This window comes from Tachysurus fulvidraco, chromosome 11 (assembly GCF_022655615.1).
Source record: "Tachysurus fulvidraco isolate hzauxx_2018 chromosome 11, HZAU_PFXX_2.0, whole genome shotgun sequence".
NCBI classification, from domain to species: domain Eukaryota; kingdom Metazoa; phylum Chordata; class Actinopteri; order Siluriformes; family Bagridae; genus Tachysurus; species Tachysurus fulvidraco.
The window spans coordinates 22,309,680-22,336,952 of NC_062528.1; the positions used below are offsets into that span (position 1 = coordinate 22,309,680).

The following is a 27,273-nucleotide window of genomic DNA, read 5'->3' on the forward strand; positions in this document are numbered from 1 at the left end:
ACTTTAAAAAAAGAGGAGGCTGAGACATTAACCGCTTTGACAGGAAGCTCAACCACACAGTTTCACAAATTTCGATATATAGTAAAGATAAATTTGTCTTGAACTTTTTTCCTTTAACACAGGATATTTAAATGGGAAATTATTTTCACATAAACAGCATGTTTTTTATATCATTGCTGGAGTGTTTGTGAATAATATCTTATAGACAGAATATCACTGATATGACACTGACAAGTTTGTGTTACAAAACCTTTAAAAGTCCACTTCACCTTCCAGGAACCATCCACACACACACTCTCCTGACACAACACATGAGTCCTGGAATAAAACTGTAGTATCCTACTTTGTTTTGTAATAATAGGTAATACTATTTAAAATATCTTTTACCAGACTTTTACCAGACTTTTAATCATGCGTACCTGTTCACAATTATACTTCTGATAGAAACACACCACCAACATTTATGTAAAGTTCAATTGTGGCTTCACTCCTGACATCACCAAGCCCTTTTCCAGTTTCTGCTATACTGGTTTTTATTGTCTGTCCATCTATTTATATATATTTTATTTGACTAGTTTTTCCTGTTGGCCATCACATGTCCCTTGGCCTCTGTTTTGTCTTCATTGTACTACTTTTAAAAAGCAAAATACACTTACACACATCAAAATCTGCAAAATTAGACCTTGTTAATTCACAAAAGATTAAAAAAATAACAATCTGGATTCTCTAGATAACATGTTGCTTCCAAAATTGTGCCATTACTTTTGCACGTCACTGGTTGGATGTATTGTTGACTGAAATTGGAAATAAAATTCACCAGACCATCTCTATGTGGATTGAACATGTGTATTCAAATTCATGTGTATTTTACATCTCCATAATGTATAGAAAGATACTCACTGCTGCCACCTCCTGGTGGAATTATGTAACTTAAGGACTGGGTCAACGAACGTTGAAGTTATTTTGGTGAACGGACTCAAAAGATTCGACTCATGAATCAGAATGAATCATAATCACCAGCGCGAGTTAATGTTGCTAATTGTTTACGTTATTCAATCAAATTGCGCTAGTTTACAGCTCTTGATTTAATTGGATAAAAGACAGAGAATGGGCGGGGCTTTAAGAGAAAAGGTTATAAATACAGAGACGCACTTCGATTGCTTAATTTTAGGAGAAAAGAGTCATTTATTTAAACGGGATTAAACTGGGGGAAAGACATCTGATAACTGGTGTTTAACTGGTTTAAAACATTAATTGGGTAAGACTGTGTGGTATTGTGTAGGATGTAGTTTTAAAAATCGGTAATTGCCTGTAATTTGAGTAAATTGTGAAATTTAATGAATTGGGAAAATTTTAATTTAAAGTCCAAGGAAGAATTTTTTTTGGGCAGTAATAGGCAAGCTATCAAGGTTTGATGCACTTCAAACCAAATAACTAAACAACTCTCCTCTTAGTTGAGATTTTTTTCTGTCTCACTTGGACTTTCTCTACTTACCAGAATATTGGTTTCCTTCTAAATGTTTCCTGTTGTATCTTTTCCCCAAAATATGTCACATTTACAATCGAACATTTATAATAGCATTCTATAATTTGAGCTATGATTGTATGATTAAATATGTATACCAGTAAAACTGCAGTACCGTTTTTATCCACAAGGTGGCTCACGGTATAAAAGTTACGATAAGTTATAAATTCACCTGATTTATCTCTCTGAATTTACACAAATATTGTTGTTGTAACGTTTCTGTATGCTGCACTGCCTTTAAAGCTTTTCTCCTCTGTTCTCTAGACATTTTATACGAGCTCATGGACTTCCCTGACTTTAAGAGGAGAAACAAGAAGAAAAAGAGATGCAGAGGAACGAACTGCTTCAGCAGACGATTTGAAGGCAAGCTGAGGGTTTTAACTTGAGGGAATCTTGAATAGCAGATGGCAAGCTGCATATTGCTCCTACATTTTGGTCTTTTATGTTAATTTATGTTAATTAGAATATGTTTACTTAGTAATCTGCTAATTTGATTGGTTCAGCACTTTATAGTGTTTCTTTTCTATTGGGTTAGGCCATGTGCACCTAGGGGATAAAAGGGATTCAGTTGTGGAAACCCAGAATGCACCCGGGTGGGCCTATGTTTTTTTTTTAAAAAAACAGTTTTGTCAAGCCAGTTGGACACAAGGAGCAGGAGATGTGGGGGGGAAGCTCACGAAATGCATCATCTAGCTTGGACTCAATCCTTTAACTGTGTAAACCACAACCCATGGTGTATCGTGGTGATTGAGTTATTTTGGAGTTTAGTTTGATTAATGTCGATTAATTTAGTTTGGGGGGCAGTTGTGGCCTAATGGTTAGAGAGTCTGACTCGTAATCCTAAGCTTGTGGGTTCGCGTCTCAGGCCGGCCACGACTGAGGTGCCCTTGAGCAAGGCACCAAACCCCCCCCAACTGCTCCCCGGGCGCCGAAGCATAAATGGCTGCCCATTGCTCCGGGTGTGTCTTTGCTGTGTGTGTGTGTGTGTGTGTGCGCACTTTGGATGGGTCAAATGCAGAGAACGAATTCTGAGTACGGGTCACCGTACTTAGCCGTATGTCACTTCACTTCACTTAAATGTTTGTGTTTCATTTGATTTGACAAATGGTCACTACAACAGTAAAAAACCTGCCCGAGGACCTCAAGAACGATTTATCAAAGTTATATCTTGTGGATTGTTGATCGATGCTCTGATGGCTGCGTAGTGATCGTTTAATTCATGGCCTTTGTTATCTGGATGCTGATGGTGGGAAAGGCCTTGCCCACAAACAGTGTTCCCCCTCCCTTCAAAGACAAATGTATGTAATTATGACTGCTAATGCTGTACAGGATAACGGCCAAACTATTGGGGTTTGATTGCAATCCATACTGAAATACAATTGTCAAGAGGAGTTGAATTAAAGACTGGATCAAAAGTGCAGTACCTTTACACACCACCATGCAACAACTGGAACAATAAAGTATTGAATAACAAATATTGTTTGCAACACTGTGCCCCTTCCTCACTGTGGATTGGAGCAAAACGCAGCAAGCAGTTTAAAGTGTTCAAGTTTGAAAATGTCGGATATAACAGCTACGGAAAATAGTCAAAAATATACGCCTAAGGCCTTGAGCGTTCAAATTGAAACGTGCCAAGAGGAAAAGGGAGCAAACAAGCAAAAAGGTTAATGGAGGACCTAAACAGTTTGATGAAATCAAGTGACAGCCCCCCCCCCCCCCCCGATGAACTGAAAAAACAAAATGAATACTTTGCAAATAAAGTGAACACTTACTGTGAATTTGTGTGATGTGGGGCATCAATGTCTCCAAATTCGGACAACGTGTCTCCGATGTACGCACTGTAAAATCAGTCATCCAAGACGGGCTCTCAAACATCGTGCATCTCCACCACAGAGTCAATGCGCTTAAAGGTGGAAGCTGATAAAGCTGCTTTTGGATATAAATTCTTTTCACTGTGGCTCTAAACCTGCTGCTCCGGGTGTGTTCACGGTGTGTGTTCACTGCGGTGTGTGGACTTTGGATGGGTCAAATGCAGAGAACGAATTCTGAGTATGTTTCACCATACTTAGTCGTATGTCGTGTCACTTTCACTTTCTTTTTTCAATATATATTCTTATAAACTCTGTCACCACAGTAGTAAAGTTGAATCCATGTGCTGAATTTTGTTCCAGAGCAAAGAGACAGTCAATGATGCGTATTTTCCCACCACAGTGCAACCACTGCATTTTTATTTCAGAATGTATATCAAAATGAAAATGCAGATTTGAATATCAGTGAAACGGCTCAGCCTATCTAACGAAAAAATGCAAATTTGCAACCAGAAGTTGAACAACAAGCCAGCATAATCGACATCATGCAAAGGCAAAATGACATCACTGCGATGTTGGTCCAGCAAAATCTGAGACCTCCTCCAATATAGGTCATTCATATGGGCATTTGAGTATGGTGTGGAAGCCAAGAGCTCGAACTGGAGTGACAATCTGCACTTCCTTGAGCAATACACCAGGGGGCAGCAAAGAGACCTGGTTTACAGTTGCCAGCAGACCAGGGATATCAAAGAGCTAAGTCTTCTTGCAGAACATTTTGGTAACGACCATAAAATCGCATATGCATATATGGAGAAGATCCACAACTAACCATCAATAAAAGGTGAGGATTTTAAAGCACTGCAGTCATTTTCCCTGTTTCTCAGAGGATGCTCAAATTTAACAGAGCACATTTCTCATATGAAAGAGCTGGATTTGCCAACAAACATGCACATCATCTTAAAGCTGCCTTACAAACTAAGGGAAAGTGTGGCTTGTGATCTTCAGGAGAAGCGTGGTCAGAGATGATCGTTTATTGATGTTGCCTTCATTGAAAAACGAGTTTAAAAATTGCATCTGATCCACTTTTTGGCAACATCCAAGACCTCCAGCACTCCATACCCAAGAGCACTAATGGCAGACACCTAAAGCAAAAGAAAAGGAGTTTTGCCACCAACGTTACAGTAAACAAAACAGGAAATAAAAACGTCCTCTAAATTATCCTTTATTTTGTCTCATGACTGATATAATAATAACTGACTCATCACACAATGGATGTGTTTTCAATTCAAAGATAAGTCACACAAAGACAAAGTGCACTTTAATAAAGAGAAGGGGATTTGCATCGGATGTCTAAAAGTCGGCCATACAAGTAAAGAATGCAGGAACAGAATAAAATGTTCTGTATGTCACCAAAGGCACCCCTGCTGTCCTTTACATTGAACAAGAGGGCACATCCTCCAAGCGACCCCAGCAGCCTGTCAGTGTTTCAGATACATCGACTCAAACCTGTGGCCATATTGGAGCCGGTGACCAAGATCCTTCAGTGCTCTCTATTGTTGCTGTCCATGTCAGGAGCCAAAAGAGTAACATGGCTGTGCAAACGTATGCCTTTTTGGATCCGGGCAGCACCGGCACATTTTGCACACAAAACTTGTCAAGAAAATTAAATGTGAAAGGAAAGAGAGCAAGCATTCTGCTGCGAACAATGGGACACAAGAACATTGTGAGCACAAACATCATCTCCGGACTTGAAATTGCTGCACTTGATGACAATGATTACATTGAGCTCGCAGATGTGTAATGTTCCACGGCAAGACCCAGAATGCACCCAGGTGGGTCTATGGGGGTTTTTTCGTTTGTTTGTTTTTTACGCCAGTTTTGTCAAGCCAGTTGGAGCAGGAGATGCAAAATTGTTTTTGCCTGCATAAATTACAACCCATGTCGTATCTTTGTGATTATTTGAGTCTTTTTGGAGTTTAGTTTGATTTTTTTTTTTATTTCATTTGATTTGACACATGGTTTCTTCACTGAACATTTATTTAATCCGTTATTAAACTAAAACTCCCGGATGACGCGTTTTTGTTGTAATTTTCCATCCAAGCAGCAGGGGGCGCCAAAAATCTCTTAAAATATTTGTTTCAAACATTTGAGTCATACATATAAACCAAGATGAAGGAATGTGAATGAATTCATCCTGTTGTAACTAATATTTCTATTTTATAGAAAAATAGAAATTTATATATATAAATAAATATATATTTATTTATATATATATATATATATTTTTTTTTTTTAACTATGATGCAATCCAATGAATCATCTTTAAGCTTTTCTCCTTGATGTATTCAGATGTCTACAGACTCCAGGATGAGGTTCTGGGAGAAGGAGCGTACGCGGTCGTGCAGACGTGCGTCTGTCTGAGCACCAGGACAGAGTATGCAGTGAAGGTGAGCTTGCTGTGGGAAGATGGAAGATGACCAGGAGGAAAAGGTTTTGGGATGAAGAGCAGAAATCATTTGTTTGACAAAATAGAAATGAAATTCATCTATAAGGTGAAAATTAGGCAAATTGTAAACAATATCTAATCAAAGTCATGCTAAGGCTACAGATTTTTATTTCATTAACTCGAATGTAAAAGTTTGTGCACCCTCTGTTTGAATTATAATCTTTGTGTTCATTTATTTTTCTATTTGTTTTCTTTTGTTTTTAATGGAATAGCATTGTGAGGTTCAAACATTGTTTTTACATTTTTTTCTGCTTTTATTAATGACTTATTTATATATATTGGAAAAAATTGTGTTTTTTGTCTATTGAGGAATTTTAGAGGGGATGCAAACTTTTGGAATGAGATGAATCGTGTATGTGTGTTTACTGTTTGTCTTTTCAGGTGATTCTGTGGAAATTTCTGCTGATTTATAAAAATCTGGTCTTTTTCTTTGCACTTAATTATGTTTTGTGTGTGTGTTCCAGATTATCGAGAAGAGGCCTGGCCTGAGCAGAAGTCGTGTTTTTAGAGAGGTGGAGATTCTCTATCAGTGCCAAGGCCACAGGTATCTCTCACACACACACACTCACACACACACACACACACACACACACACCGAGGATTAATAATTTATTTTGCTTTTCACAACAGCTTTAAATTCTGGATTCTGATTGGTCAGAAGGTGTTTGATTTTTCTGTAACAGCAGCCCTGACATTAGCACAGGTTTATATTACCGCGCTAGCTCTGTTACCGTTTCCATAGCAACAGCTCATTCGCATGTACTTGTTTGTAAAAAGACGTTAAATTTCGTGGAAGGAGTCTCCAGTGTTAAGGCTTTCTCACATCTACAACTCACAGGAGTTGTAGTTTCTCAGTAACATAATGAGCGTGTTATTTTATTTGTTGTTTGTTTGTTTTGTTTATTGTTGAGGTCAGTACATCTGCTGTAACAGTACTGTATGATATGAGTGAATGTTGTTTTTGTTTGTTGCAGAAACATTCTGGAGCTGGTGGAGTTTTTTGAAGAAGACGACAGATTCTACTTAGTGTTCGAGAAGCTCAGAGGAGGTTCGTCAGTCTGCTTTGTCCTCATTTTGATGCCTCTTAAAGCTTATTTTAAGACTTGATTTTTGTGGGGGGTTTTTTTTAGGTTCACTGTTGACTCACATTCACAGAAGGCAGAGTTTTAGTGAACAGGAAGTCAGTGCTGTGGTGCAGGACATCGCCAGCGCTTTACACTTCCTGCACAGTAAAGGTCAGTCAGCAGATCTGAATCACAGCACAAGCACAAAAGATTCTGAAGGATATGGGGGGGAAGGATAAAGAAATATTTTTCTTAAAGCCCGAAAATTTGTTCTCCCTGTTTATTGTTTAAAAAGATGCCAATTTGGGTGTTTGTTTTAATGTAATAATGTTTTGTTTTCCTGATCCGGATAAAATGGATGCAAAAATCAAATTTATTTATTTATTTATTTATTGTATTTTTTTTTTTAATTTTCATTATTTTATTAGAATAAATGTGTTTAATTTATTCTTTTAATATTAAATTTTATTCTTGATATAAATTCTATATAAAATATATAAAAATATATAAAACAGATAAATTGTTTACAAAAATCACATTTTTGTTTACTTATTTTAAAGGTTTGTGTTTGTTTATTTTTTTTATTAATTTTCCAGTATAGAATTGCTGCTACAAATACATACAATAAATGAAATTATACTTGCTTTATAAATAAAAAAAATTGGTCTTACTCATATTTAATTTATTTAATATTTATTTATTTATTTTCTTCATTAGTATTAGTTTCATAATTAAGATGTTTTGCACTGAACTGACAGTTAGGAGGCATGTCCTCAAGTGAGTGGGTGGGGTTTGTGGAAGTGAAGTTCCATTATTTAGCTAGATTGAAATTCCAAAATAAAGTTAAAGAACACATGAGACTCTCAGCACGTCCTGAACAATGGTCTAGAGTTTGTTGGCTGTTATAAAGGAAATTTGTTTATTAATGTTAGTCATGTGACTGTGTGACGTAGGAATGGCACATAGAGACCTGAAGCCTGAGAACATCCTCTGTGAGCATAGTGACAGGGTGAGTGTCAGGACGGACGGACGGACACACACACGCGCGCGCTTTCAGACACACTGAATATTTTTGTTTATATAATACTTTATTAGTTTTTTAATAATTCTTGTTAACATTAGCAGCTGATTTCTTCTGTGTCTCAGATGTGTCCAGTGAAGATCTGTGATTTTGACCTGGGCAGTGGGATGAAGATGAGCAGTGACAGTGACCTCATCTCCAGTCCTCAGCTACTCACTCCGGTAAATACTGAACACGCAGAGAGGGAGGGAGAGAAGTGTGTGTGTGTGTGTGTGTGTGTGTGTGTGTGTGTGTGTGTGTGTGTGTGTGTGTGTGTGTGTGTGTGTGTGTGTGTGTGTGTGCAAGAGAATGAGAGAATTCTGGAAAATTAGAGAAAGTGAATGGGGGGGGGGACATGGAGCGGGGTGAAAGGGAGAATCTACCCCAGTTTTAAATGAGATTCTTTTTTCTGCTTAAAAATGTCTGATGCATTGATAAAAAAAAACATCCCACAAAACATTTATAAATAATATTACAGGATAATAGGAGGCACGATGGCTTAGTGGTTAGCATGTGCGCCTCACACCTCCAGGGTTGGGGGTTCAATTCCCACCTCCGCCTTGTGTGTGTGGAGTTTACATGTTCTCCCCGTGCCTCGGGGGTTTCCTCCGGGTACTCCGGTTTCCTCCCCCGGTCCAAAGACATGCATGGTAGGTTGATTGGCATCTCTGGAAAATTGTCCGTAGTGTGTGAGTGAATGAGTGTGTGTGTGTGTGCCCTGTGATGGGTTGGCACTCCGTCCAGGGTGTATCCTGCCTCGATGCCCGATGACGCCTGAGATAGGCACAGGCTCCCCGTGACCCGAGAAGTTCAGATAAGCGGTAGGAAATGAATGAATGAATTACAGGATAATATTGATACATGATTTTTTTCTCTTTTTTTTAACGTATTGGCAGAAATAGAATTACAATAAACTGAATTACTCAACAGGTGTGAAAGTAAATGGAAATAAATGTATAAATGGTAAATGTGGTTTAAAACTTTTCCTGAACCTCAGTGTTTTCCTGTACTCCGTATTTCAGTGCGGTTCGGCCGAGTACATGGCCCCTGAGGTGGTGGAGGTGTTTAATGAGGAGATCAGTGTTTACGATAAACGCTGTGATCTGTGGAGTCTCGGCGTCGTCCTCTACATCCTGCTCAGTGGATCTCCACCATTCACGGGTCACTGCGGTACCGGGTGTGGCTGGGATCAGGGGGAACCGTGCCACCAGTGCCAGGTGGGTCGAAGCTCAAACATACTGTAGATGTGTAATCCGTGACTGATGATCTGATGAAGTGGAGTTGAATATTATCCTATAACTGCATGTTTATAGCTCGGAGAACATGTAGAAAATGATTCAGCACCTTCTGACCAATCAGAATACAGAGTCACTGTAGTCTCACGCAGTCTGATCTTCAGACTGACGGCAGAAGTTTGAAATCGTTTTGAACTCAACAGCGTTTATTGGCTGAGGAACCACCCAAGAGAGTGTCTGTGTGACACGTAAAGCATTTTGTTCAGCGTAATGTTTAGCGTATGTTTATATTCACATAAACACAGCATGTGCAACCAGAGGTTCATTTAAGAAAGTCATAAAAATGGAAAATCCAGTGTTTAGATCCTCATGATCGTCCACTGTAAACACGACGGCTTCCTTTCTCCATGAGGGAACAGTGTCACTTGGGCTTTGTTTCCAAGAGAATCTTCAAAAATGTGTCTCCCTAACTTCCTGTAGAATCCAACCAATCGGACGACTCCTGAAGTTTCTGATTGTGTGGCATCAGAAGTTTACCATCGGTCTGTGGGAGTGACCTCTGAGGCTGAGACTTCCTTCACAATGCCAATAACTTCTTTCTGTTTCCACCCAGATCATGCTGTTTGAGAACATTCAAGAAGGAAAATACGAGTTTCCAGAGAAGGACTGGGCTCACATCTCTGCTGAGGCTAAAGATCTTGTTTGCAAACTGTTAGTGCGGGATGCTAAACAGCGGCTGAGTGCGGAGCAGGTCCTCGAGCACCTGTGGGTACAGGGGGTACGACACATCCACCGTCACTGTCAGCTAGATCATTTGGATAAGTACATGCTGCTGGAAATGTGGACACCTGGATGGTTTAAACACCTAGTAGCTTATTTATAATGTTATTGGTGCCATCAGTATGATAACCTCATGCTAAGTCTCACTTTCTTACTACTGTGATTTGTATGGAGTGTAAAGTTTATTTAAACACGTTATCTGTTTAGCTAAACCAGTGTGCCCTTGATTCTGAACATTTTGTAGGGGTGTTCAAACATTACCTTGTTTTCTAGCTAGAATGTTTGGTGTTAATTAGCAGCTAAAAATCTTTAAAGGTTTTATTGTTTTTGTTTTTATTTATTTATTTTTTATGCTAAACAACACATTTGAAGTCGTCTTAGGGCTTGTAGCTAACCTCAGATTTAGCCTTATAACAGTTAAGAACAGCACTTAAATATTTTGTCATGTTGCTAAGATGGAAACATGAGTGATTGTGTTTTGTGGTCTAATTGCCGGTCTTTCTTTTCTTTCGTTTCTCTCAGCATGCTCAAAGCACAACACCGACACTGCATTCAAGGTGAGTTCCTGTACCGATATTTTTATTTTTAAGGTTTTTTTTAAAAAAAAAAATTCTTACATGTTAATAAAAGCTGCGCTTTTTATGGAGAGAATTTTCATGGAGTCCCTCAGGGTTCACCTCTTGGTCCACTCACGATTCTGTAAAGAATTCAGGGTTTAACCAGTGTCCATAGCATCACTGTTAAATGTTACATGCATAAATCTTATTTAGATTAAATTTTAAAGCCTTTTAAAACTTGATTCATTTACATCACAGCAGTTCGGTGTCTCTTTCTTGTGACCTTGGATATAACATGTGAAAGAAACATTTGTTGTGTCTTTGGTCCGTTTTCCTCTCGCAGGGAATCGTGTGTCCAGGACCTCACGTTCTTCACCGCTCAGGTGGTGGCCGTGAACCGTCAGTTGGTCCAGCGGGAACTGAACGATGAGTCTGAGGAGAAGGATAGGAACCATTTTGGATTTCGTTCCTTCCTGTTCTACCATGCGTCTCCGAACTCGCTGCGTCTGTCACGATTGGCTGAGCGGCGCAGGGAGAGAAGCCGTCACCTCCTCAGCCCTCTGCTCACGGTCGGAGGAGCTACCTAATGTCCCTGCGTCATCACGTCAGTGTGTCAAACACTGTTCCAGATGCATGAACTTTGTAAGCAGGACGGAAGTAATGCGCAATAATAATGCCGTCTGATTCAATGAGCTTACACACACACACTTCAATGAATGTTAATCTCCTGACACATAATGTCAGATTATCTCCTAGTTTAATTAGGACACGTTTTATTTTCTTAATATTTAGTTCTTTTTTTAAAAAAACACATTTTACATCTTTATCTTTTCTTAATAATAAGAAAAAGGTAAAGATTTACATCAGATGTACTGCTGTGTTCTTTATTGCTGCATCAGGAGGCAAGAAACTTCTGGAACATTATTGACCCAACCAGCACTAATTGTTTTTCATATGTAAATATATTTATTCTTATTTTGTGCTCTGAACTTTTTACCTTTTGGATTTTTTTTATTGATTTAAATTTTATATTTGAGATTTTTTTATTTAGTACCATGAGTTAATTTAGTCTTCATCTCTTTTGTCAGTGTTTCCATTATTCCATTATTAGGTTTTTGCCCAGTTTCCAGTATTTGTGTCTGATATAAACACAATGTCACCCACAGTATCACTGATGTTCAGCTTACTGTGTAGGCATAAAATGGAAGAGACTGAAAAATGAAGAGATTATTTATTTTTTTGTGAATCAAACTCATCTTTATTTTTTGTATTCTGGGAGAGACTTTATTCCTTTTTTCCCCCATTTTTCTTCATTTATGTCCAATAATTGTATTTCATGCTCCACTGTGCACCAGCAAGCTATTTTTTTTTATTTATTTCTATTCATTTTATTTTTTTTACAAAATTAAGAGACAAATGTTTGTCACATTGTTGAATTTTTGGTTAAATGTGATTTTTGCACAGCGACTCTCCAAATAAAGAGCATGAACAATTCAAACTCTGACTTTTCCAATTTTTTTTTTATGAAAAAAGCTGTTTACAAATAACCAGTGCATGTTTTCTAGATCTTATACATTATAGATATTTTAAAAAAGAAAATAAGTAAACGCCTTAATCTGTGAGAAATATTGAAGCATGAACTACAAAAGAAAAAAAATCCAAGAACAAATTCAAAAAAATGTAAAGTGTTTTAGCATGAATAATTATGATTTAAAAAAAATACATGAATCCGATCAGATTGTGGTTGTTTACGAAGACGTGCAAATTCAGGTACAGAATACAGCGTCTTCCTGATGCTAATGATCTTCAGCGTCTTCTCTAATGCTATGAACTAATCACTACAATTATTTTAAAATTCATATTTTTATGTTAAGGTTTAGATTTCTTCAGACAAATTTGTTTATCCTTTTCCACAATTTGTACATCATAGATTATGAAAAGAAAAACATTAACACACCTTCAGAATAATCCAGAAGAGGAAATTGCATTGTTTTTTTTTTTTTCTTCCAAAGACTATGAGATAAAGAAAAGCGAGTTCTTTTATTCTTCTGTTTATTTTGGATGATAATGACAATGTAGATTAAAACAGTTCAGTCCAAACGTTTAACCCAAATTACAGATAAAACTTTTAGATTCTAGATTAAAAAAAGGAAGTGAGTCAGTAATAAGTTGTTGTGCTGGTAGCATGCATGCTAGTTAATTGCATTTTGTGTTTTTGCAAACTCTGTGCTAACGATCTGAAATATGTTAATGTTTTAAATGAAAATACATAAAATAAACTTTCATTTTGTCAATCCTGATCTTCTACCACTGGCTGGAGTCTCATCGCCCGGTGGATATATAGTATTTTAAGTAAATCTTTTTTTTAATTAATTTTAAACTTTAATTTTATACATTAATTTATTTATTTTTATCCTTATTTCTTATTCTTCTTATGATTATTATTATTATATATGTATTTCTTTTTCTCTCTATTCTGTTTCCATACTTCTGTAAAGCTGCTTTGAGACAATGGGAAAATGTTAAAAGCGCTATAGAAATAAATCGAATTGAATTGAATCGAATTTTCAGGAGTTTTAAGAGTTTAATGGCGCCCGAGGTGGCTGCTGACGAAGGAATCGTCGCTCACGGGTTCGAACAGGCTTTCTTCAACACCACAATCAGTGAACAGATGAGGAAAAGCACCATCTTGCACAATAAGTACCACAGAGGAGCGTTCCCTAAGTGAGAGAAAACAAAAAGTAACTTTAAGCAGCATTTCAAATTCAAAACTATGGAAGAACAGATTACTGAAACTGTTAATAAGGCACTGCTACTGAAACTGTTAATAACACACTGCTAATGAAACTGTTAATAACGCACTGCTACTGAAACTGTTAATAAGGCACTGCTACTGAAACTGTTAATAAGGCACTGCTACTGAAACTGTTAATAAGGCACTGCTACTGAAACTGTTAATAAGGCACTGCTACTGAAACTGTTAATAACACACTGCTACTGAAACTGTTAATAACACACTGCTACTGAAACTGTTACAGTAATAACACACTGCTACTGAAACTGTTAATAAGGCACTGCTACTGAAACTGTTAATAAGGCACTGCTACTGAAACTGTTAATAACACACTGCTACTGAAACTGTTAATAAGGCACTGCTACTGAAACTGTTAATAACGCACTGCTACTGAAACTGTTAATAACGCACTGCTACTGAAACTGTTAATAACGCACTGCTACTGAAACTGTTAATAAGGCACTGCTACTGAAACTGTTAATAACGCACTGCTACTGAAACTGTTAATAACGCACTGCTACTGAAACTGTTAATAAGGCACTGCTACTGAAACTGTTAATAACGCACTGCTACTGAAACTGTTAATAACGCACTGCTAGTGAAACTGTTAATAACGCACTGCTACTGAAACTGTTAATAACGCACTGCTACTGAAACTGTTAATAACGCACTGTTACTGAAACTGTTAATAAGGCACTGCTAATGAAACTGTTAATAACGCACTGCTACTGAAACTGTTAATAACGCACTGCTACTGAAACTGTTAATAACGCACTGTTACTGAAACTGTTAATAAGGCACTGCTAATGAAACTGTTAATAAGGCACTGTTACTGAAACTGTTAATAAGGCACTGCTACTGAAACTGTTAATAACACACTGCTACTGAAACTGTTAATAAGGCACTGCTACTGAAACTGTTAATAAGGCACTGCTACTGAAACTGTTAATAACGCACTGCTACTGAAACTGTTAATAACACACTGCTACTGAAACTGTTAATAACACACTGCTACTGAAACTGTTAATAACACACTGCATCATGTTCACACTTTCAGTACTTATGTGATTTTAAGAAAAAAAAATCTAAATTCTTTTGACAATTTGGAGTAATAAAAAATAAATTATCTCACATAAATTCAAAAATTACTTGGAGAAAAAATGAAATATTTCCTTTTATAAGAACCAAATAAATAAATAAATTAAATGATAAATAAATCAAATAGAAGATTTTTAAATTTATTTTAAATTATTAAAGCTTTTTCTATTTGCATTCTTGTTATTGGTCGATACTTTCTTCTTATTCCTGTAATATAGTTGATATATATATATATATATATATATATATATATGTACAGTCATGTAAAAAAATTAGGACACGACAATAAAGCCTATGTTTTTTTTTTAATACTTAATAACATTTAATAACATTTGGGCATTCTATCTTTATTTTAACAATATTGGAAGATTCGAGTAAAAAAAAAAATAAACAAACAAAACCAAAGAAAAGTCTTGTTCTTTTTTTTTAATGATCTGCAAAATGCAATTTAAAAAAAATAATCTAATTTCTTGTGGGGAAAAATGATGACACCCCAACATTTATTTATACTTAAAATGGATAAAATGACCTACAGGTGTATCACATCAGGTGCACATGATTAGAACATAATCACAGAGCATTTTGAAGAAGGCTTGTCTTATTTACACTTCAGATAATTGTTGGAGTGAAACGTTTCTCTATGGTGAGATCCCTGAGACCTTCAGAAAGAAGATTATTGATATTTATGAGTCTGGTAAGGGACATAAAAAGATCTAAAAAGAATTTGTAATCGACCGATTTTCTACTGTCTGAAAATCATTTACAAGTGGAGAACATTTAAAACAACATGGCCGGGTCAAGACGTCCAAGCAAATACACCACAAGAACAGACTGTAAGATGATTAAAAAAACGTCTCCAAAAACCATCACTGGACCTACAGAAAGCTCTTGCTACAGCTGATGTCAAAGTGCATGAATCATGCGAGTTCTTATCAGGACAAGAAAATATGACCGCACTGTATAACCCCGGGGGGCACGGTGGCTTAGTGGGTAGCACGTTTGCCTCACACCTCCAGGGTCGGGGTTCGATTCCCGCCTCCGCCTTGTGTGTGCGGAGTTTGCATGTTCTCCCCGTGTCTCGGGGGTTTCCTCCGGTACTCCGGTTTCCTCCCCCGGTCCAAAGACATGCATGGTAGGTTAATTGGCATCTCTGGAAAATTGTCCGTAGTGTGTGAATGCGTGAGTGAATGAGAGTGTGTGTGTGCCCTGCGATGGGTTGGCACTCCGTCCAGGGTCTATCCTGCCTTGATGCCCGATGACGCCTGAGATAGGCACAGGCTCCCCGTGACCCGAGAAGTTCGGATAAAGTGGTAGAAAATGAATGTATAACCCCGATTTTATCATCTCTACATGTCATGATCAGCACACCTGCCTCACCTCCGCACCCACAACGGAGAGAATCGTCTCCGGAGTACTAAGCGCTCCCGGACTACACTTCCCACTACACCCCGCTCAGCCTAATCAGTGCACCAGCTGTTCTCTATCAGCTGGCGCACTTAAATAAGCAAACGAACTTGATCCCATTGCGAAGTCTTGATTTGCTACGGCTATCATTCTGAGCGTTGTCTGATTATTCCTGTTTCTGGTTCTTGATCTGTTTCTGTATTTTGCCTCACGACTGATTTCTGCCTGCCCCGACCTTTTGCCTGTTGTTCTGACTACGTTTTTGCCTTACCTACACTGTCGTGTTTACCGGTACTGAACTCTGCCTGTTGTTTCCGAGATTTTCTATTAAAGCTGCAAATGGATCCTCAGTCTTACGACTCATTATTACAGAAGACTTCGCCACCAAGCGATCCAGCAGCCGTCTCTCAGCTTGCCACCCAGCTCTCCGCTCAAGCCCAGCAGCTCGCCGGACACCACCAACAACTAACGCGACTTACCTCGCTCATCGGAGAGCTCGCTGCGGCATTACAAGGTCTGCGAGGCTCCGCTGCGGCTCCGAACCCTCCGGCACCGGCGCCCCGTCCGCCGACCGATCCAATCGCGACCCCAGCTGTCACCAGCCCGCGGCTCGCGTTTCCGGAAAAGTTTAACGAAGATCCTGGAAAATGCGGAGGTTTCTTAATGCAATGCCAGCTCTTTGTGGCGCAACAACCGTCCCTGTATCCGACCGCCGCTAGCCGCGTAGCGTTTGTGTGCACGCTCCTCACCGGGAAAGCGCTGGAGTGGGCCACGGCGGTTTGGCAAGAGGATGGCTCCGCCTTCCCCACGTTTGAACACTTCCTCTCCCAATTCCGCGCCGTCTTCGAGCACTCCGCCACGGGTGAGAGCGCAGAGGAGCGTTTGTTGGCCGTATCTCAGGGCGACCGTCCCGCCGCTGAGTACGCGCTGACATTCCGTACGCTCCGTACGACCCCTAAAGGTGATCTACCGCAAGGGGCTGCATCCGGATCTACAAGCCGAGCTCGCCTGCCGTGATGAAGGGAGAGATTTGACGGAGTTCATTGACCTGTCCATCCGCATTGACAATTTGATGCGGACACGTCGACCTCCTACGCACACCGCCCGACACGCGCACGAGACACTTCACACAGCCCGACCGGCGGACCCCGAGCCCATGCAGCTCGACGCCACGCACCTCACGCCTGAGGAGAGAGCAAGACGCTTCCGCTTCCAACTCTGCCTCTACTGCGGAGAAGCCGGTCACAGACTGGCCGCCTGCCCCAACAAGCCGCCCGGCAGACGGAACACATCGGTGAGTCCTGACCCGCTCATTCCTCAATCTTCGAACTGCGCGGTAGTACAAGTACAAGTTGAAATACGGGGGAAAATGATTAATCTGTCTGCTCTAATCGACTCCGGCGCCGCGGGCAATTTCATGTCAAGGGAGTTTGCGCAAGCCTATAACGTGCCAGTGACCCCATGTGCTTTTCCTTTGGCAGTGGAGGCGGTAGACGGCAGGCCGCTCAGTGAGGGCCACATCACGCACATCTCCAGGCGTCTCCGGCTGCAGGTGGGCCCTCACCATCAAGAATACCTGCCTTTCCACATCATCCGCTCCCCGCGTCACACCCTCATCCTAGGCTTCCCCTGGCTCCAACTTCACAACCCCGTCATCTCCTGGAGAGACCTGCACATCTCAAGCTGGGGCGAAGCATGCCACCGACACCAGCCACTGCCTCCGAAAACCCCACGACCCAACACCACGCTCTCTGTATGCTCCACTTCCACCACCTCTAAACTCCCAGCGGAATACCAAGACCTTTCGGCGGCCTTCAGCAAGACTCGGGCCACCGAACTGCCACCGCACCGGCCCAGTGACTGCGCCATAGAACTTCTGCCTGGATCCAATCCACCCAGAGGGAGAATCTTCCCGCTGTCGCAACCAGAGACGGCAGCCATGAAAACCTACATCGAGGAGGAGCTCCAGAAGGGCTTCATCTGACCCTCTGTCTCCCCGGCATCCTCCGGGTTCTTCTTCGTGAAGAAAAAAGATGGAGGCCTCCGCCCATGCATTGACTACCGGGCGCTGAACGACATGACAGTCAAGTTCCGGTATCCTCTTCCCCTCGTGCCGTCGGCTCTCGAACAGCTCCGCCAGGCCCGATACTTCACGAAATTGGACTTACGCAGCGCTTACAACCTCATCCGGATCAGAGAGGGGGATGAATGGAAGACCGCCTTTTTGACCCAATCAGGCCATTATGAATATTTAGTCATGCCGTTCGGCCTTTCGAACAGTCCCGCGGTGTTCCAGTCATTCATTAATGACGTGTTCCGCGACATGCTGGACCGCTGGGTGGTCGTATACATCGATGACATCCTTATATATTCAGAGACCATGGAGGAACACACCCAGCACGTGCGGGCAGTCCTTAAACGTCTCATCCAACACCGTCTGTACGCCAAGGCCGAAAAATGCGAATTCCACCAGACCTCCACGACCTTCCTAGGCTACGTCATCTCAGCCGAGGGGGTCGCCATGGACGACTCCAAGGTGCGCGCAGTACTACAGTGGCCCCGACCACAGAGCCTGAAGGAGTTACAGCGCTTCCTGGGGTTCGCTAATTTCTATCGCCGCTTCATCCGTGGTTTCAGCACGATTGCGGCCCCGCTCACCTCGATGACCAAAAAAGCATCCACTCGGCTTACCTGGTCCCTTGAAGCTATAACGGCATTCCGGCACTTGAAAGCGAGCTTCACCTCAGCTCCCATTCTCCACCACCCGGATCCAGACCGGCCGTTCATAGTAGAGGTGGACGCCTCTAATACGGGGGTGGGAGCCATACTGTCTCAACGCCAGGGCCCGGCCAACAAGATGTTCCCGTGTGCATACTTCTCTCGCAAGCTATCTCCGACGGAACGCAACTACGACGTGGGGGACCGAGAGCTGCTAGCCATGAAGGTAGCATTCGAGGAGTGGCGGCACTGGCTAGAGGGCGCGGTACACCCGTTCACCGTGCTCACCGACCACCGGAACTTGGAATACCTTCGCGCCGCCAAACGCCTGAATCCCCGTCAATCGAGGTGGGCCATGTTCTTCATGAGGTTCAGATTCACGGTGACCTACAGGCCGGGGACCAAGAATATCAAGGCCGATGCCCTGTCCCGCATGTTCCGTGAACCCGGCCCGGACACAAGCCCTGAACCCATCATCTCCGAAGCCCACATCCTCGTGCCCATCCAGTGGGACATCATGACGGAAATAACCCAGGCCAACGCCCACACACCACCACCTGCCAATTGCCCTCCATCCCGGACCTATGTGCCCGAGAACTGGCGCACGAACCTCCTGGAGCTCCTACACTCCAACCCCAGCGCCGGCCATCCCGGCGTCACAGGCACCCTACACCTGGCTCAGAACCAGTTTTGGTGGCCGACTCTAGCCACAGACGTGCGCGAATTCGTCCGAGCCTGTACAATCTGCAATACCTCTAAGCCCTCTCATCAGCTCCCCGCGGGCTTACTGCTTCCTCTGCCCACGCCTCAACGCCCCTGGTCCCACATTGCAATTGACTTTGTCACCGACCTTCCCCGTTCCAACAACCACACGGTTATCCTCACCGTGATCGACCGATTCTCCAAGGCCTGCCGTCTGATCCCCATGCCGAAACTTCCCACAGCCTTCGAGACCGCGGAGGCATTGTGCAACTTTGTCTTCCGGTACTATGGCCTGCCTGAGGATATCGTGTCCGACCGCGGTCCCCAGTTCACCTCACGAGTCTGGGCGGCATTCTTCAAACAGCTCAACGTGAACATCTGCCTCACCTCGGGGTACCACCCGCAAGCCAACGGACAGACGGAACGGCTGAACCAAGATCTCGTCCGGTTCCTACGCTCCTACTGCCACGATAACCAGACCGACTGGAGCACATACTTGATGTGGGCTGAGTATGCTCAGAATTCTCTCCTCAAACCTGCCACGGGTCTAACCCCATTCCAGTGCGTCCTGGGATTTCAACCTCCTTTGTTCCCCTGGTCCGACACACCCTCAGACTTACCAGCCGTTGACGAGTGGTTTCGTCGCAGCGGGGACACGTGGAGCGCGGCGCACCGGCAGCTACGGCGAGCCATTCGCAGGCAAAAGACACAGGCCGACAGACGCCGCCGTGAGCACCCCGACTACCAACCCGGACAGTGGGTCTGGCTGTCCACCCGCGACCTCCGCCTCCGTCTGCCCTGTCGTAAGCTCAGCCCACGGTTTGTGGGCCCATTCCGAATCATCAGACGGATTAATCCAGTCTCCTACCGCCTGGCACTACCCCCGTCATACCGCGTATCTCCCACCTTTCACGCCTCACTGCTGAAACCCGCGGAGAGACCACCGAGAGACCCAGAAACCTCCGCCGAACCACCAGCACCCCTCTTGGTCAACGAGGGAGAGGCATACCAGGTCCACGAATTGCTGGACTCCAGGCGCCGACGGGGCCGCCTGGAATACCTAGCCGACTGGGTGCTGTACGGCCCGGAAGAACGCTCCTGGGTCAAGGCAGGGGACATCCTGGACCCTTCACTCACCACTGACTTCCACCTACGCCACCCAGACAGGCCCGCTCCCCGGTCTCGTGGTAGACCTCGACGTCGCACACGTCCTCGCGTCAGGAGCCACTCGCAGGGGGGGGCTCTGTCATGATCAGCACACCTGCCTCACCTCCGCACCCACAACGGAGAGAATCGTCTCCGGAGTACTAAGCGCTCCCGGACTACACTTCCCACTACACCCCGCTCAGCCTAATCAGTGCACCAGCTGTTCTCTATCAGCTGGCGCACTTAAATAAGCAAACGAACTTGATCCCATTGCGAAGTCTTGATTTGCTACGGCTATCATTCTGAGCGTTGTCTGATTATTCCTGTTTCTGGTTCTTGATCTGTTTCTGTATTTTGCCTCACGACTGATTTCTGCCTGCCCCGACCTTTTGCCTGTTGTTCTGACTACGTTTTTGCCTTACCTACACTGTCGTGTTTACCGGTACTGAACTCTGCCTGTTGTTTCCGAGATTTTCTATTAAAGCTGCAAATGGATCCTCAGTCTTACGACTCATCATTACACTACACTGGCTACCTGTTAAGTTTAGAATTGACTACAAACTACTGCTACTTACGTACAAGGCTCGTAACGGTTTAGCTCCCATGTATCTAACTAGTCTTCTAACACGTTACAATCCTTCACGTTCTCTGAGATCACAAAACTCAGGACTTCTGCTAGTTCCCAGAATATCTAAGTCTACTAAAGGCGGTAGAGCGTTTTCTTATCTAGCTCCCAAACTTTGGAATAGTCTTCCTGATAGTGTTCGCAGTTCGCACACTTTCCCAGTTTAAATGTGGATTAAAAACTTGTCTCTTTAGACCATAATATTGTGCTCTAATACATCTGATCACATGCACATTACCATCTAGTACTTGCTAATATAATGAACATCAGCTATGTTAATTCCTCTCTACTGCTTCTCTCTTTCTACCCATCCTGAAGCATCTAGAAATTGTACCATCTCCGATTGTCTTCTGTGCGATAAAGATTTTGGACCTCCGCTGAGACGAGGACGACTCTGTGAGGATCCTGAGACATCTAGAGATCTACCAGCACCAGTTAGACTCTGCGATACTAAAGAGGAGATGCTAACTCCATGTGGTCTTTGAGGACAACAATCTCCTCATCGAAACAACATTTATCAGACTGTATATATATATAAAATCACACCCCCAGTGTCACCCAGATGACGATGAGGTTCCCCTTTGAGTCTGGTTCCTCTCAAGGTTTCTTCCTTCACCATCTAAGGGAGTTTTTCCTCCCCACAGTCACCCGAGTCACCTCAGACTTGCTCATTGGGGATAAATACATACACATTTAAATCTATCTAATATTTATCTTGAATTTTGTATTTTCTTAATCTTTATATTATTCTCATAATAAACTTTTGTTCTATGTTTATGTCCTTTAAACGATGTCAATTGTTAAAAGAGCTAAAGAAATAGATTTGAATTGAATTGAACTTCAGAAACTGGTAGATGGTCCAAGAAACATCTCACTGAGGTTATTTCAGCCAAAGGGGGAAACAAGCTATTAGGGAACAGGGTGTACTAACTTTTTCCTCTGTCAAAATACTCATTATGTTGATTTCTTATTTTAAATAAGTGAAAACAAACTTATTTTTGGTCGTTTACAAGCATCGCTTTCATCTACGGGTACAAAGTAAGATCAGAAATAGACATTTCTTAATAAAGATCTGAATATTTTATGTGGTGTCCTAATTTTTTCACGACTTTTGTATATATATATATATATATATATATATATATATATATATATATATATATATATATATATATATATATATATATTCAGGAACACTACATACTAGATATATTTATATTATTTTTGCAGTTCTGGATAAGTTTGTATAATTTATGCATCGGAACAGTTCACATTATGCTTTATTATTATTATTATTATTGAAGGAAATCAGATGAAATGCTGCTCACATGAAACAGTTGTGCTGCAGGTGGATTTCACTTCTGAGATGGGGGTTTCTGCGAATCACACGTTTATTCATTAATAAGACACATGTCCTGATACCTTACCGTTTCTATAGCAACAGCTCATTCAGAGGAACTCGTACTGTACAGCCGAGGCTCCACGTGTACGTGTTCTTAATGTTTTATGGAAGGAGTCTCCAGTGTCAGTGTGTCATAATTAGTCAAAGGTAAAGGTTTTTTTTTTTTTTTTTTTTTTGGGGGGGGGGTTAAGAAAAACAATAAATAAACAAATAAAGCTTGTTTTTCTGAATTTCAAAAGAGAAAAAAAAGGCTGGTGATGGAAAAACTGTTTATAGCTGCTATACAGTAAGTAAATGATAACAGGAACTAACTTGATTCTTAGACACGTCTCAACAATAAATGTGACTATAAATTAATAAAAAAAAGCCTGAAGCACTGAGAATGAAGATGATAACAGGAAAGCTTCTTCATCACTTCAACCATTCGTTTATAAATCTCTGGTCCCCCCCCCCCCCTTATCTCAGTGAGTTACTGACCGAGTATCATCACACTAGATCGCTTCGGTCTTCCAAACAGGATCTATCGTTTACCCCAAAGTCAGGGCTCAAGTGCAGGGGAGATCGTGTTTTTTGTATTGCCCCGGGCTCTGGAACGTCTCGCCACTGTCCATTAGACAAGCCTCTTCTTTTTAATATTTTTACATCCAGGCTAAAGACATTTTTATTTTATGGCTGATGGGATATTTGTACGATTTTTCTGTTTGTTTTGTTGTGTGTTTTTCTGTTTTTAACGACCTAATGGAAAGCACATTGGTTGACTGAAGTTGTAATTAATCGTGCTTTATAAATAAATTGTCATTGTCATTGTCACGGTAACTGCGGCTAATAATCATGATTATTTTACTGTAATTTTGGATGAGGTTTTAGTTAGATTTAAAAGGATTAGGGTCAAAGTTTAATCATAATCTGTAAAATAGGATCAACATTTTTAATTACCGTGAATAAGAATTCATCTTGTAATATAGGAATTAATTTTAGTCCAAACAGGAACATTAGGACTTGTGTATAATTTTTAACCTTTTAATTTGAATCTAATTTTAAGCTCAATCTTTATTTGAACTGAAGTCTAAAGTAAATGTTATTCATGTATCTGTGCTTTAATCTAACCTTTTAATTAAAAATAAATCTTGTGAATCAGGTTCATAAGATAAACTGAATTGTTGAAATTAAGATTCAAATGTAGACTGAAATTTGGAATACAAGTCTGAATGAAGTCTCAAATAACCATAAATCTTGTTTTTTTTTTATTGTAAATAAAAGCAGGACATCACTTACCTGTAATATTGTCCTTGTCTGTCACCATGTGCTCGTCTCTATCCACTGAAATTACACAATAAATAAGAACAATAAACACACTGGTTCTTGTATAGCTGTTTATTTAGATGTTTTTCTGAATAATTTCATATCCATAGTTCCTGGAGTTAACGAGGGTGGAGATGTACATATTTTACTGGGCCATTGTTAGACTTTTCTTAAGTATTGTAAATAAAAGCAGGACATCACTTACCTGTAATATTGTCCTTGTCTGTTACCATGTACTCGTCTTTATCCACTGAAATTACACAATAAATAAGAACAATAAACAGTAAATAAAATGATACACATTTCATGCGTTTTCACATATTTAAAAAAACAAATGCAAAGAAATAAAATTCTGAAGCAAAGTAAATAAACAATAATCCTGACAGGGAACAGTAGAATCGATCGTGCATAGGCCCTAAATAATTAGCATTAAGTTACTCACCAATTTTGAGCGTGGCAGAGGACAAGAGCTCCTGTTGGTCGTTCTGGCACATGTACTGTCCAGCGTCGTTGCGTTGGACCGCAGAAATGAGCAGGAATAGAACAATGGTGTGTTTAGACTCAGGATAGTCTCTGGATAAACTCAGCTCAGTTAGCAGCCAGTGGCCTTTCAACATCTGGACTCTGTCTGCCACGGTGGAGCAGGTGAATGTGCAGGTCAGGTTGAAGTGCTGTCCAAGCGTCACGTTCACGTACCCATTATGGGACATCAAGAGGGTGTGGAGACACTCTTCTGAAACGATCAGCATTAAACAAGAGTGTGAACAAAAACGCTGTTAAAAAGGAACATTAATGTAGAATACCAGAGGTGATATATGCACAAAAACGGTTATTTTTCTCCACACAGATGTTTGTATCTTCGGAGTAAACGTTGATATCAAACCCATTCCAGCTCTCTCAGATGCTCTAAGTGTTTGTTCATCTAAAAAGCAGCTCAGATTTATCTTCAACACTAAAATTCAGTGTAATATTCTCAACAGAGGGAAAAATGCACGTCTAAAACACACTGAAAGAACAATTCAGTTTAGATCAGACTCACAGACACGACATCAGACGCTTCTTTACACTGAGTGAAAACATCACATTGGATATAAAATAATGTAATAAATCTTTTAAATAACAAATATTCACATATCAGTGAGTGTACATTGCATGTTAGAGTGCAGTATTAAGCTATTAGAACTTTTCTTCTTACTGAAAAATAACATTTGTTTAATTGACCTCCTGAAAATTCTCCAAGCTTGTTTTGTAATTATTTTCCAGTCACATCTGTGTATATTATTCAATGATTTGAACCTATACTTAAATTTTCATAACATTTTAAACCTAAATTGCACCAATGGATTAGCTCTAAATCTAAAGTTCAACTAAACCTGTTAATTGGAAATCTGTTTAAATTGAACTCGTTAATTACGTTTACTAAACTGGGAAAAAGGTGAACTTTAGACAGATGTTTGTAAATTATTATCTAAATTTAAACTGTAAATTTAGATCTGAATTTTAAACTCAGTCATTGTTTAGCAGATCGTTTAAAATAAATCTAACAATTAAAGTCTAAATTTACACTTCTTCTGTTTCATATGATTTTAGTTAAACCTGTAAATAAGGACCTAAGTTTAAACTTAATCTGTAAATTATAATAAATATTTCAATTGTAAGTCAATTCAGACTGGATTTAATTTAGAATATACATGTAGTGTTGAACCGAATATGACTATTAAGTTCAAATTGAACCTGTAAATTTGTGATTATATGATCTATTAAAACCTCCAACCTGTTACATAAGACTGAATTAAAGATAGATAGATCTGCATTTTCACCAAGTCAAACCTTATTAATTAGGATCTGAAGCTAATCTAATTCAGTAAATATAATATTTAATATTGTACAGCAGTGTAGAAAAAAAAAAAACCTTGCTAAATATTTGCATTTACTTGAAGAGGTCATTAAAAAGCACAGTTCTGTGAGATTAAAGTCATGTTAACTTACAATGCTTTCTTTCTTGCTTGTTTTTTGGGACATTGGGATAACTTCACATACAAAGCTCCAAGAAAGAAAACCTATGAGTTATTTTTTAATAATCATAAATAATAAATAATAAACTTGAAGCTCAGGGAACTGAAAAATGCTAGGCTTGACTTTGGAGCTCTCGCATGGTCAGTTGGTTGGATATTAAGAGCTAGAATTTACTTGTGGTAAATTCTTTAAAAGTGTTTCAATAAAAACACTTAAAGTCTTTCTTTCCATGCTGTTAAAACATCTTGTGTCTACATTTGACATTTAGGTAATATTTGGTGATTAGGTAATGATAACTTTCATTTGTAGTAACAGAGAATCTGAAATGTTCAATAACTCAATATGTTTTTTGTAACTCAAGGTTAGTTTGAGGTCACCAGCATTTTTTTTTACACGGTTGACTGAAATCTGGATCACGAGGTCCGAACGATGTCTTAAAAAACAAGAAAGCGTGCGTTTCCTGTTTTTTTTTATTCTTAATTTTTACTTTAATTACCTAACTTAATTCAAAAGGAAGAAAAATAAAACTCGTCTACTTGAGACTTACCTTGCAAACTGAAGGGAAACAGGAGCAGAACAATGACTATGAAGAACCACATGTTGGGTTCACACTTTGTAAACTTACAGAACACAAAGAAGACATAAACAGGATGTGACCAGTGGAGGCTTGTGAATTTATCACCTAAGTACGTACACATTAAAAAAAATGGAACTTAATCTTCAAGTACTGTTCCTACAAGATTAAGCGATACTGGTATGCAACTATGAAGAAAAAAATCTGGATAAATTCCAAAGCACGTACCACATCTACCAGATTTTAATAAATAAATAAATAAACAAACAAACAAACAAATAAACAAACAAACAAACAAATAAATAAATAAATAAATAAAAATGAAAAAATAAAAAATAAATTAACTTGTGAAGCAAATACTTTATGGCACTAAAAAGGTTTTTTGGGGAACCGCCATGCTTCACAGTCACAATAGGGTTGATTTGGTGATGCGCTGTGATCACCAAGATCTAAACATTGAGCTAAGTAATGCCTACAAACCAGTTTATAAAAAAAAGGTCTTTGGCTACCGAAACCAAAGTTATGTTTGAAGAACAAATTCTGATGAAAATAACAACTTGAAAATTGTCACACAAGGGAATAGAGCTATTATGCTTTGGAGTTGTGTGGCAGCCAGTGGTATGGGAATCATCACAAGAGGTAAGAATAGGTCTAAGAAATTGGAGTTTAAATGAGATAATGTTGGCTTTATACCATGCAAGATGGTCAAAGAACATCTCAGAGGTAGAAGGTTTCTACAAGAACGAATGGGTGAAAATTCCTAAAAGATGAGAAGAAATAAGTCGAATAAGTCATTGGGCTGAACCCAGGAGGTCCTCAATATGACTGATGCTGCTGATCAGAGGTAACATCCACGACTGAAGCAATAATAATAATAATAATAATAATAATAATAATAATAATAATAATAACAGTAATAATAATACTAATACTAATGATGATGATAATAATAATAAT

At 40.2% G+C, this 27,273-nt stretch overlaps 2 protein-coding genes across 6 annotated transcripts; one reads left to right on the top strand and one right to left on the bottom strand.

The window, feature by feature from the left end:
• The first annotated feature begins 1,103 nt into the window (after positions 1-1,103).
• On the top strand, positions 1,104-12,033 carry LOC113661703 (MAP kinase-interacting serine/threonine-protein kinase 2-like). 2 transcript variants are annotated; one of them, XM_027176115.2, is made up of 12 exons: positions 1,104-1,258; positions 1,790-1,888; positions 5,683-5,780; positions 6,304-6,383; positions 6,814-6,887; positions 6,970-7,074; positions 7,857-7,912; positions 8,050-8,145; positions 8,986-9,180; positions 9,812-9,976; positions 10,501-10,535; positions 10,879-12,033. In XM_027176115.2, the coding sequence occupies exons 2-12, from the start codon at positions 1,807-1,809 to the stop codon at positions 11,120-11,122; spliced, it is 1,230 nt and encodes a 409-aa protein (XP_027031916.2). In that variant the 5' UTR covers positions 1,104-1,258; positions 1,790-1,806; the 3' UTR covers positions 11,123-12,033. The 2 variants fall into 2 exon arrangements, with proteins under 2 accessions (XP_027031916.2, XP_027031917.2); XM_027176116.2 differs by having other exon boundaries at positions 9,812-9,963.
• LOC125145856 lies at positions 11,734-26,483 on the bottom strand. 4 transcript variants are annotated; one of them, XM_047820409.1, is made up of 6 exons: positions 26,290-26,477; positions 24,169-24,459; positions 23,932-23,976; positions 23,700-23,744; positions 22,351-22,398; positions 11,734-13,255 (listed from the first exon to the last, which is right to left on the bottom strand). In XM_047820409.1, the coding sequence occupies exons 1-6, from the start codon at positions 26,438-26,440 to the stop codon at positions 13,161-13,163; spliced, it is 675 nt and encodes a 224-aa protein (XP_047676365.1). In that variant the 5' UTR covers positions 26,441-26,477; the 3' UTR covers positions 11,734-13,160. The 4 variants fall into 4 exon arrangements, with proteins under 4 accessions (XP_047676365.1, XP_047676366.1, XP_047676367.1 ...); XM_047820410.1 differs by lacking the exon at positions 23,700-23,744 and having other exon boundaries at positions 26,290-26,483; XM_047820411.1 differs by lacking the exon at positions 22,351-22,398 and having other exon boundaries at positions 26,290-26,478.
• Positions 26,484-27,273: the final 790 nt, after the last annotated feature.